Source organism: Fundulus heteroclitus, chromosome 22 (genome assembly GCF_011125445.2).
Source record: "Fundulus heteroclitus isolate FHET01 chromosome 22, MU-UCD_Fhet_4.1, whole genome shotgun sequence".
Taxonomy (NCBI): domain Eukaryota; kingdom Metazoa; phylum Chordata; class Actinopteri; order Cyprinodontiformes; family Fundulidae; genus Fundulus; species Fundulus heteroclitus.
In genome coordinates, this window is record NC_046382.1 from 21,166,315 (window position 1) to 21,179,234 (window position 12,920).

Consider the following 12,920-nt stretch of genomic DNA (forward strand, 5'->3'; position numbering starts at 1 on the left):
CTAGAAAAGTAAGAATACGGCTTCGGTTAATCCGGAGCAGAAGGTTAAAACTACTGAAACTGTGACAAACAAGGCTTGGAAAAAGACCCAGATTTATCCTGTCACCGTGCACAGTGTGGGCAGTACAGTACGGAAGACAAAAACCTCTAAAGCTCACTGTTAAAAAAAAATACAGCAGGGAGCGTGGTGGTCACCATGTCACCATAGCATCGATCCAATGCTGTCCAAATCCCAACGGGTTGAAATATCTATTTAATACCACCCGATGTGGTATATGGAGGGTTTAATAGACTCAAAAAGTATGTCTAACAAACACTCCAGGTGGATCTGGCATGAAACAAAGTATCAATACATGGAAAAACACTGATAAGTATGGTGGAGGATCTGTAATTCTGTGGGCCAGTTTTTCTTCCAAAAAAAAAAACCCTGGGATAACCTTAACTCTGAAAAACCAGGGCTAAATAAAGCATTTCTACAATTAAACTGAAATCAGTCTGTGGGTCTTTGATTTGGATTGTAATGCTAAACATTCGTTCTAATAGACTAACAAATGGTCCGGTAGACTCAAAAGTCACGGTCATCTGAGTTCACAGACCTCAAGGTTATAGGAAATTTGTGGCATGAAGAGAAGAGTGCTTGAGAGATGAACTCTGGATGATCTTGTAAGATTGTGCAAAGAGGAACAGTTGAAGACCTCTTCTGTGTGTTCAAACTCCAATTTTATATATATATAATTTTTGCTGCTGAATTAATGTGCTCAAAGTAAAACATCTAACTTTTAAAATCACAATATATAAATGTTTTTAAATGTTTTAGCAATGCTGGTTGATTTTCACACCTTGATTCTTACTCAGGAATTCAACAAAAGAAAAATAGATTTCTAATAATTGTGGAGGTTGCTGTGAAACATTGATAAAGCTTTATCTTGGACAGTATTGAAAGCTAATACTGGATATTTTTAAAACGCCTTTAGAACCGGTGGTTAATGAAACAGAAGTGATCCTCACATCACCGCCTCCCCCACCTCACAGAGTTACTGCAATGAGGGATGAGACTGCTGTTGAGGAGGTAACACTAAAAGCAGCACAAACACCCTAAACCTAAATTCATGATTTAACACTACTGTCTGTTTGAAATGGATCATGCTTCATATCTCTCTACTAACATCCACTAACAACTTCCTCCCCCTGTCTGTTGCCTCCTCTCGCTACTTGTCTGTGGGACAGGAGAGTTGTAACAACACCCCTTCTCATCAGGCTTGCTGCCCATCCCTCAATGTCACTGAAATGTTGCATGGAGCGTCTGACAGGTACCAGCAGCTCCAACTTGTCTTCTGTTGTGTTGTCTCTGTGTTTCGTTTCTGTTGTCCTTCTTTTTTTTTTTTTTTTTTAACCTTTCGAAGATTCCTGCTCTTGTTCACGTTGCTGGATTTCCATGTCTAACCACAAGAGGGCAGCAGAGAGCAACAAACAAAATTTTAATGAACTTTGTTTTCAAACACAGTTAATAAATCAAAAACACTGCATGTTAATATTTATAAAAGAGCTGAATAGAGTTTTTGAAAATTGATATAATTTGGCATTTATTTTAATTAGGTCTGTAGGATAAAATGTGAAATTATACATAAGATGATTTAGATAGAATTCTGTTCAATTTTGTTTATTTATATATATAGCAGCCAATAGTCAATTAAATTAAATGTTATTTATATAGCGTCAATTCACAACACATGTCATCTCAAGGTATTTTAAAATTCAAATTCAAATCATACAGACAGGTTGGTCAAAAAGTTTTCTATCTAAGGAAACCCGCCAGATTGCATCGAGTCTTGACAAGCAGGTTTCACTCCTCCAATATCATCTCAATGTACTTTACAAGATAAATAGGACCCATTTAAATACAGAAAAGCAAAATCAATTCAATCAGTCAGATAGATTTAAACAAAAACATTAAAAACTTGCAAAAATTTTTTATTGAATGTGAATCTGATCTTAGAAGAAGAAAAGTACAACAAAATCTGACTTGTCACTAGTGTTTGCTTTGCTTGACAAAATAATTACTTGAACTCTGATGAGGTCTTAATTTATACACAAATCTGCAGAGCTAATGTAAATGTAACACATATTTGAAGCAAACAGTCAATGATTCTTGACTTAAATTGAATGAAAAAGGTTTTTTAAATGCTCAAATTAGAAATAAACCATAAACTTTTTCACATTCAAACCTCAGATTTCAACGTATTTTAGTATGATTCTATATGATAAATCATCTCAAAGTAGCAAATGATTGTGAAGTGGAAAGAAATTCTCAGTTATCTGGGTCATTGCAACAACAAACAGGCTTAAATCTGAGGCAACTGGACTTTCGCATTTGAACACACCTATCCAGGAGTCTTTGTCAATTCTGCCGGCTCGCACCTGAGTAACCTGCAGTTGTACAAATAAAACACCGAAAAATACAGTTTGCATTTGTATTGACTATCCCTTATTCTAAAACACCTAAATAAAATCCAGTGCAACGATTTGCTTTTATAAGTAATACAATTGTTTAAATGGAGCCAATCTTTGTGTAATTCAGTCTCATTATAACTCCAGCTGTTTAAAGCCCTCAGAGGTTTTCTAGAGAACATTAGTGAACAAACAGCATCACGAAGACCAAGAAACACAGCAGACAGGTCAAAATGGGGAGAAGTTTAAACGGAGAGCTAGGGAATGAACAAAATCCTAAACTATGAAATCTCACAGGCGACTGTTCAATCCAGTTCCAAAAATGGATTTAGTATGGCAAAACTATATAAACATAGCTACCAAAACTAACAAGAAGAGCGTTAATCAGACAAGCAGCCAACGTAGTTCTTGAAGAGCTGCAGAGATCCACCAATCAGGTGGAAGAATTGCTTGACTGCTGTTAAAGCTACCGCCCCCAGTCAGTGGTTAGATGCCTCTGTGTCCTGTCCGGTCATTTTATGCAGAAGAAGCGGTTGAAAATGGAATAATTCTTTTGTAGGAAATTAATCTCTGAGCAGAAACTTTAACTTTTAATCTAAACAAGCCAGAGAAATGGTACTCAGGCTCTATTAACAGGTATCAACGTGGAAAACAGGAATGAGAGCAGTCCACTCCTCACATGCTGTCAGTCCCATTGTCCACATCTATGTGTGCTGCATCTGTGACGTCCACAACGTCTGTAAATTATCTGTTATTTTCCCAATCGTTTCTTTCAACAATTCCAGCCACCACTAACCTCGTGCACAAAGTTAAAGTTACTGGTTTTTAACTCCGCAAAAATTACCTTTATAGAAATGTGGCAAGAAGAAAGCCGTACAGGGTCCAGGTTGCATTTTGTCACAACCTGTGTTGAGGACGCTTTAAACATCTGGAAGAATGCAAGAAATAATGTCTTAAAGTTTCTAGTTCTAAAGTGAGAAATTGGTAAAAAGGTTGTTTAAAAGAAGTAAGAATGTTTTTTTTGAAAATCCCTTGATATTTTGAAAATTCTTAAGGGTGAACAGAAAAATGGAAAACATTTGGTGAAGGCAGTCAATAACTATTTTTTATATTTGTCCATCCAATAAAATCAAACCATTTACGCTTTAATTGTTCAGTAAAGGAGGTAAGTTTTGTTAAATAACTGTGTTTTTGGAAACATTTGTTTAAAATCCTCAAAACACTTTAGGTTCTGTATTAACATTTATAAAAACGCAGCCCGTTCCGTCAGCTCTTTCAGCTGCAGAGGTCCGTACCCTAGATGTGAACAGTGGTTCTGTAAGGAAGCTTAGAGTAGCTTCATGTTAGCCCACTCTGTTGGAACAAAGATGCTGTAGACTCATTTCTGTCACATTTACTCCTCTAGGAGACAAATTGTGACCAAGCTACTGGACCAGTCTTGTAAGGATATTCGAAAAACCCAGTCAGATGGCTGGAGCAGCGATGAAGATGATGACGTGTTTGATGCAGCCAGTCAGGATGTTTCCTCACCACAAACAGGTGCGTAGTTTAGTTAATTTACTGCAGTTTTCAGTCGTCAGAGCGCAAGTTTTAGCTCCTATGAACTTTAAAAAGCAAATCTCTGTTGGGATCCTCAGGTCCGCCTTTGGTATCGGAGGAGGAACTGGCCAGTCTAGCACTCATTACCCCTGCCAAGACCAGCCAGTACTCAGGCTCCAGAGTCAAAGCTCTCATACAGATTCTGCAGCATCAACTGGACCAGCAGGAACTGGTCAAAGAGTTCATGGTGTGCATATACGCATTCATATTTTAAAGCATGGTAGTATTCAGCAAAGAAACACAAACACGCTTTCATTGCTTTTATATTTAGTTCATTCATTTTGCTGCACTTAAATCCTTGTATCGTGTTAATTTTAGGCTCTGGAGCATTTGAAACCTTCTGACAACTGTTTGGTTGGACAAGCACCCGAGAACAGAGACAAGAACCGCTACAGAGACATCCTACCCTGTAAGAGAACTTCCTTTGCTTTAAGTAACAGAATGAAGACATTTATTCAGTCTGGGGGGGAAATCCTTAAATCAGTAGCATCAGAAATATTTATGTCCCTATAACAACTGCTGTAAAATAATTTCAGCAAAGGAATTTTTTATTTTTTAAGCTTGGGTATCACCCCCTGAATAGAGCGATGTCAAATGATGCTGCGCTCACTTCAAGTTCGTCACGTAAAAACCAGTTCGTTCGACTTCGTAGCTCTCAGGAATTCATGCTTCATGAGCTCATTTATTTGACCGCATTGACACAAAAACTGGAGATGTTCGCCATCTTCACAGACTTTCCAGACGATTTAATAACACCTAATAATCTGAAAATATTTAACCTATATTTTCTATGAAATAATGTGCCCGTTCAAAAATTGCAAGACTAAAGGCAAGCAAGGTTTGAAAAAAAAAAAAGATGGAAAAAGGTAGGAAAAAGCCACCCATTAAAGTAATTTTCAGTTTCTTATAGAATAAGCACTCCATTAATGTTGTATGTAATGTAAATAGACTAATAAATCATCACCAACAATAACAAATGACAAAAGTAACAAGAAATCTCCTGTTGGCTCTGTTGTTTATGGCAGGCTGAAGTGACAGACCTTTGCCTCTCTTTAGTTTAATGGCCTTTATTGCAATGTTTAAAATCAGTCATCAGAAGCGACGGCATGTTATTGTCTAACTTGTCAGCCAAGACGTCCAAACCCTTAAAAATCACAAAACACATCTCTCTACATGCTGCACTAACTCCCGTTGATTTAGTAGAGTCTACTTTCGTGAGGGCAAGTACTTAGTTTTGTTGAATGTAAGTATTTCTTTAAAAAATTGGCCAATGCTGGAGGACCTACTATATTAATAGTGTCACCATGCACAGGGAAAAGGATGGTAATGGTTGGTACCGCAGAAAGCAATGGCAACTTGGGATCACCAAGTCTCCATATTTCCAAGTGGTTGCCGGGAATGGATGTTTGAAATAATGGTAAATAATCTGTGATGCTGTAGGCCTTGGGTCTCCCAAGAATGACCTAAAATATATACAGTACTTAAATAGGCAAGGCAAGGCAAATTTATTTGTATAGCACAATTCAGTACAGAGACAAGGCAAAGTGCTTTACATGATTAAAATACAGGAAAATAAAACAGAATATAAGCAAGTAGGAATAAAGCTGGAAATAGTTCACCAGACACTAGATCAGCCTACCTCCATTGTCTTGGTTATAAGGATCCTAATAGAGAGGAGACACTATGCTGCTGCAGTAAAAGATAAAGCAACAATGTGTTGGTAACAAACAGCAAACAGATCCTGTATGTTTCCAATAGCTACCAATAACTCACTGGTACTGCACTTACAGTACTCTGTTCTCTCAGCCTGATGAGGATGTAATGACTATGAGTATCTCTGTAATTATCCAGATTTATGTCTTTAATAAATGAAGGAGGAAGTGGTTTAACGAACCGCATGATTGTTTTTGTTTTTTTAATTACTGGTAGTATAAGCAGAGAAAGGATTACAGGGGAAAATAAACACATGCTGATCGAATGTTCATTTCCAAACACCTAGCCTTGGAGGGTTATCAATGGCAGCTTATTGGCCGAACACACAGACGTGTTTGAGACCTGTCCACGAGGGTTTTCTCCTCACACTCTCACTGTGTGTGGGGGTGAGGGGGGTCAGCACGGAGATGAATGAGCGTGATAAAAGGAGAAGTTACTCCCAGTGGAATTAAAACTTGCCATATGCCTGTTAACCGGTTAAGAAAATAGGCATTTACTGTCTCAGGTCCCTGCTTGGAGCTATTTTTTTTTCAAGACGGACAAATTTCGAGTTTGTATTTGTTTTAATTTATTTATTTTTGACCACACAAGCTGGAGGTGTGGGGCTGTCCAAGTAAACATTCCAGACTTTCTTTGGTCCATGTCCAGTCACATCATCAGGAGCTTTTATCATAGCATTAGGAAAACCCACTGCTGCTTCTTTTTCTTTATAACAATTATGGGTCCAAGCCCAAGGATGCAAAGCCAAGTTAGCATGCATCCAGCGGAGCATGGAGCCCTGTTGTAGTTGCTTTGTTGCTTTGTTTCCCTTCTCCAATAAATCTCATACTGCAACTTAAACTTGAAGAAAATTCACAACCACTCACCAATATTTGATGATATGGTTAAGATGTATATACCAATATACTCTATACTCTCTATATGATGAACAGTAAATCAGACAGACAAAACAGAAACTGAATCCTTTGTATTCTTTCAGAAAAGCCTTTCCTAATTTAAATCAGGGGTTATTTTTAATAGCTTTTTCACTCTGGGGTTAAAGCATTTATGGCCAACAAATCTTCCAATTTTATTTAGAAATAAAGCTGAATAATCTTATACATGTTTAATAAAAAAAAAACTATCAAAACCAGGTTCCATCAATTTTTCTTGGCTAGCTTATTTTTACCAATCTCAGACTTAGTGACTGATAATGAGATGCATGTCCCAATCTAGAAACATTATCCTCAAGTAATCTGAACCTTATTATACAAAAATGACTGTTTCAGGATTTGTATGAATGGTAAATGCCTTGTACTTGTACAGTGCTTTATCAAGTCTTACCACCCCAAAGCGCTTTACACAACAGTCATTCACACCCTGACGGTGGTGAGCTATGTTAGCAGCCACAGCTGCCCTAAGGCAGACTGACAGAGGGCACATCAACTGAGATGGTCGGGGCAGGGGATTGAACCAGCAACCCACCAGTTACAAGATGAACTCCCTAACTAAATGAATGGCCAAAATAAATAAGGCTTATGAATAAAGGTGTGGTTCTTATCTTTGAATTAAACAATGTTTTCTATTGCCCCTTTCGACTTAATGAACTATCCAATGAAATAACTTGCTGTATGATTCAGATTGCTAAATCTACATTGTTCAATTGGCTAGTGTTTTGTTTTTTTCACTAATGTTTGCCACAATGTCAGGGTTTGGGGAGGAAAGTAGACCAAAAGAGATGTTCTAAGGCTTGGACCCATTTCATAACCGCTTACAGTTCTAATTCATTTATATTTGAACAATCACTAGGTTGTGCTATCTGTACTTCTGCAGATGATAAAACACGAGTAGCCATCGGAGAGAACCAGGAGTACATCAACGCCAGCTACATCCGCATGCAGGTCGGAGCCGAGGAGTTCTTCTACATCTCCTGCCAGGGCCCCCTGCCCTCCACAGTTCAGGCCTTTTGGCAAATGATCTGGGAGAACAAGTCTGACCTCATCGCCATGATGACACAGGAGGTAGAACGGGGAAGGATCAAATGTCACAACTATTTGCCGGAGAGGCAGAGCGCACTTTTGACCACTGACAGGTACCAGCTCCACCTTGAAAATCAGCAGCTCCTGGAATACTTCCATATAAAGGTCATCCGCATGGTGGAGACGGAGGTGAGAAAGAGGCACGACGTTTTTAAGTTCAGTGATGATTTTTTTGTGTTGTTTCAGTGCAGAGATTAAATTTTCTGTAATTCCTAGACTGGTGAGACACACTTTGTTCACCACCTGAAGTTCACACGCTGGCCGGACCACGGCGTGCCGCACAGCTCCGAGCAGCTGGTTCGGTTTATCCGCTACATGAGAGCGGTGCACCGCGAGGGGCCAATCACCGTTCACTGCAGCGCTGGCATCGGACGGACAGGAGTTCTCATCTGCACCGACATTATCCTCCACCTCATCGAGAATGACTTACCTGTAAGTGGACGCCAGTGTTTCGGGAGGACTTGTTCATGTACTAGTTTGCTACAGATACCTAAATGTTGTGTCCAGACCAAACTTATAGAAAAGAAACGTGTTCCCTTCCCAGTAAATATAAGCACTTTTCTTGAAACATCATCAAAAGTGCTGACTAATGAGACTAATGAGACAGCTGCTTTCAGTATAGTCTAACCTGGCAGTGGTATTTATCTGAGCAGACTGCAGAGAATGACACGACAGACACACTGCGACCCGCAGCAGCCAACATAGTCTCACTTTCTCTATCAATGTGCATCTGAAGGGTTAAAAACATTTCAATTGTTGAGGAAAACCAAGGCTTTGTAGATTTGTTAGAACTCTAATAGAGTTTTTTTTCCGGCTGTACACAGAAAAACAGGCAGTGATTTTTTTTTTATTTGCCCATGGACATTGCCACTAGGGGTGCAGCTGTTATAAAATCACATGTAGTACATCAGCAACAGGTAGCAACAGTTAAGTTTATGGGGGGCCTCTGATGCCAACCGTTTAAATTTTTAGAGATGTGCTGACAAATCAGGCATTGGCCAAAGTTGGATTATTTTCAGGGTCTGGGCCGTCAAACGTCTATTTTCCGATCCGCAGATGTAAACTCTGCAAGCGCTACATGAACGACAATGACAGGCTAAGATGTAGAAGTTCTTCCTGATTGAAAAAGACTCACAGTTAGGTATTCCCTTCATTTCTTCACCAGAAGCCAAGAGAAGCATAGAGATGGAAGCACTTTTTGAAACGTTTTTTTTCTATGACATGTCAACCAATTAATGCAAGCTGTAAGGGAGACAGAGAAAACGGAAGGCCTTTAGCGGTGGATAAGAGGATGGCTGATTAGAGTTACTCCATAACAAATGGGATTTAGAAATGTTGGCTGCTTTTATTTAATCATGGAGCTGAGGCAAGGATCTACAATCTTCCTCAGAAAACGTACAAAATATCAGTAAATTTCTGAAACCGTACTGACATATCCTTCACATCTTCTTATAAGTTAGTTCTCAAAGAGAAATCTGAATCATCTAAACTCTGTATCAGAAGGTCAGAGCTTCATAAAAACCAGTCACATACCTCTGATTAGTCCAGCGGTGCTTGATTGGATCCCCAAGTGGATATTTGTGATAGAATCACAACATCTCTGTGGGGGATGTTCGCAGTCTAGCTGACCTCCCCTCCAGATCACCTTTAGAACATTTTACAGGTGTAGAAATGACTGCATTACTTTTCATTTATTATTTGATGTTTATTCAGTTGTTCATAGCAGTTTACTAATCTGTTTCCAGATTAATGTAAGTGACATTGTAAAAGAGATGAGGCTACAGCGGCATGGGATGATCCAAACCAAGGTCGGTGAAAGCGGAGGCGTCAAGGTTAAAAGTGCATTATTATGTAGACAAAAGGTTTGACATGGCCTCTGTCTCCTTTTTGTTTCAGGAACAGTATCTATTCTGCTACAAAGTCTGGTTGGAGGTGTTGCAGGGAATATTACAGCTTCAAGGAAACCAGTGGCAACCAGAAAGTCCCAGAGACCACAAGATCGTTTGAATGTTTCCCCCCCCAAGGAGCTCAGCAACATGTACCTGCAGACGCTGTGCGGCAATGGTCACAGCAGACTAATTCACAAGTGGTACTTTCTCCTTTGGGGCTCGTTCCCTTTAGTCAACTGTAAAATCTGGTCATGTAACGTCCATTTAGTTACAATGAAAATGTTCCTTTTCAATTTATTAGTTGTTGTTTTTTTTCCTGCATATGTCTTCACGGTGCTTTGATGATAGCAGCTTAACGATTGCCTTCTATTTTATGTATGTTAGTGTTTTATTTATTTTTTTCCTTCTTCTTTTGGTTGCATGAAACTTCCACTTCTGGTAGTCGTCAGACCTTCCAACTACTGGTAATATCCTCCGAGTTTTAGAGCTTCACTTGTTTCTTTGACACATTAGGGAGAAGTATGAATCGACATGTTGCAATTTTTTTAAGTGCATTTGTACCCTGGAGAAGGGTGTGTAAGATGAACAAAAAAAAAAAAAAGAAAAGTCATTGTTTTTCACTTCATTGTGAATGAGGAAATGAAAAGAATCAAGTGCCTTGGAGAGACACACCCCACTTGCTTTACGATAAACCCACAGCTCTTGTTATAAGCGGCCAGGGGGGGGCGGGAAAAAGCAAGAAACCGAACACAGCACCTGGTGGTGGTTAGAGTGAATGTGAAGTTTTCAGCCTGTTCCGGGTTTTTGAGATGAACAGTTTTTTGTTTTTTCAGTTCATAATGGAGGAGGATTACATCTCATCTTTTTGGTCGGTAGTTTTCCTTAGAAGCAGCGAGATGTTCGCGCACCGCCTATTCTTGGTTCGTTTTGTGTTTTTATTTTTATTTTATACAGAACACTGTCATGAGGAATCACGTTATTACAAAACCGGCATATTCCGATACAGATAAAGAATGATTAATCGTAACAATTTTCAAATGGCTTTTACAGAAATTTGGACGCATTTCAAATAAGGCGTCCGGATGTTCTTTTGTAAAGTGTAAATGTCGCTGTAATTTACATGATTAGTCAGACTTGTTAAGTGACGACATCCTTTATCTGTATTCAACAGCTATTTTAATACAAACTCAGCCAAAAATGCAAAAAAAAAAAAAAAAAGATATTATGAGGTTTACAAACTTTACATTTTGCCACTTTAGATGTTGTACGGAGCGACACGACTTACACTTCCGAGTCAGAGATGGAGGACGATTCGCGGACGTTGGTTTGAACCTCAACCTCAGATGTCACTGCTTATGAGCTGCGTTCATTCAGCTGCTAACCAACACACACCAGCTCCTTATTGCATGCAGATTCAAGAAGTACAGATGTGTTAGCCTGCAGTATGACTGAATTACTTGAAAATGATCATAATATGGAATGTAAAGCTGCAACTCCTTCTGAAAGGGAGGAGCATTAAGAATGTCATTTTGTTTCTTATCTTGAAAACATCTTCCAAAGTGTTTGGAGCATGCTGGGAAAGCCCTGTGGATCACTTGACTTTTTGCCATGGGAAAGGCCACGAAGAGCAATCAACCTCTCTGATGCACATGCAGCGCGTTGCAAAAGTATTCATACCCCTTGGTCTTTTTCAAATTTTGTCACGTTCAACCACAGCCTTCAATTTTTTTTTTTATTTCATTAGATTTTTTTTTTTTTGGTTTTTTAAAATTGTGACAGAGCAACACAAAGTAGCGCATAATTATGAAGTGGAAGGAAGATGATGCATGGTATTAATTTTTTATATGATTTTTTTTTAAAGTGTAGCATGCACTTGCATGCAACCCTTTTTCTGTCGATATTTCTGTACAACTACCATTCTAACACCTGGATATGCTAACCAGGTTCAACGAGATTTAGTTCCCACCCAACCCCGGCCTGCCCCACCTCTCACCCCCAACCTTGTAAACCCACTCTGTTATTTGTGGTTACATGGAAAATAAGATAACTGATGACAGATAAAGAATAGAATATTGTTCTTATTCACATATTTAAGTTATGTGTGTGATTAAGTGTATATTTAGTCCATTTTTTGTTACATTATACATCACTTTTATATTTCTCTCTCTTTTTTCAGAAGTGTGAATGTCTCACTTCATCAGACATTTTTGTATAATTGTAATAGTTGGTAAAGATGTACACTTTAGTTTCTTACCTTCAGTCCTCATGTAAAGCAAGGAGCAACATCGCCTGCAACTGGCATGAGGAATATTATGTTCTGGTCCAAACCCTGACTGATGATGGCTGATTCTTGCTGTATTTTTTTCTTCCTACCTTCATTTCATGGCAGCGGCGCCAAAATGTCAATTCTAAGATCTTTCGGCAGCTTTCTCATCGCGCTTTACTTAAATAATGCGGCTCCATCATGCAGATCACCGCTAAAGTTCCTCTGGATATTTTGACTCCACATTTCATTCATGGCAGTGCTTTCAGCGGATTTGTATTGAAACCTGGGAAACTGCTCCACATATTGATTGTAACAGGTTGCTTCACAATTGGCATCACAAAGAACTTGTTGTGTTCACCTTTTCCTCTGCAGACAAATGATTATCTGGAAGCTGTCTTACCTGTTCACATCTTTTCAGCTTTGCCTACAAATTTTTCTACAGGACTGAAACCCGTGCTTGACAAAAAAAAAACACTGACTTGGTTGAGCTAAATCCAGTTTTTAACCTGCTTAGGAACGGTCTTGTGCCCAAGCTTTAACGTGTGTACTGACGCCTAGAAATATTGCTTCAACATTTCTACATGATGCGCTTTCCTCATGATGCTATTTTGTGTGCACAAAATATCATTCTGGATTGCCTTGTATTAGCTCTACTTAACTTCCCACTGAATCTGACCCGATCCTCTGCCCCACCGTAAGGAAAGCATGCCCACAGCATGATGCTGCCACCATCACAGTTCATCCGTGGAGGATGGGCCTGTTGCTTGCATGCCTCAAACTTTAATTTTGGTCTCATCTGAGCTTTCTTTTCTTCTCCCAAATGTTTCTTAAATTTCAAATGGCTTTCATTTAGTCAAGGCTCTCTTTTTGCAACGACATCGGTTTTTACCAAAAAAGACAGATTTGGTGAGTGAACAACAAATGGATGTCCTTTGAAAAAATATCACCAACTGATGTGGGCCGTGTGTCTTTTGGCCACCTCTTTGAT

At 39.0% G+C, this 12,920-nt stretch overlaps 1 protein-coding gene across 1 annotated transcript in view; it reads left to right on the plus strand.

The window, feature by feature from the left end:
• Nucleotides 1-11,051, plus strand: part of ptpn20 (protein tyrosine phosphatase non-receptor type 20) — a 44,797-nt gene extending 33,746 nt beyond the window's left edge. Inside the window, exons 39-47 of the mRNA XM_012880529.3 lie at nt 974-1,068; nt 1,227-1,309; nt 3,853-3,986; nt 4,085-4,233; nt 4,365-4,455; nt 7,572-7,906; nt 7,994-8,209; nt 9,523-9,585; nt 9,674-11,051. Of these exons, the coding sequence (XP_012735983.2) occupies nt 974-1,068; nt 1,227-1,309; nt 3,853-3,986; nt 4,085-4,233; nt 4,365-4,455; nt 7,572-7,906; nt 7,994-8,209; nt 9,523-9,585; nt 9,674-9,784 (1,277 nt within the window). The 3' untranslated portion in view covers nt 9,785-11,051. The remainder of the gene's footprint in view (nt 1-973; nt 1,069-1,226; nt 1,310-3,852; nt 3,987-4,084; nt 4,234-4,364; nt 4,456-7,571; nt 7,907-7,993; nt 8,210-9,522; nt 9,586-9,673) is intronic.
• Nucleotides 11,052-12,920: the final 1,869 nt, after the last annotated feature.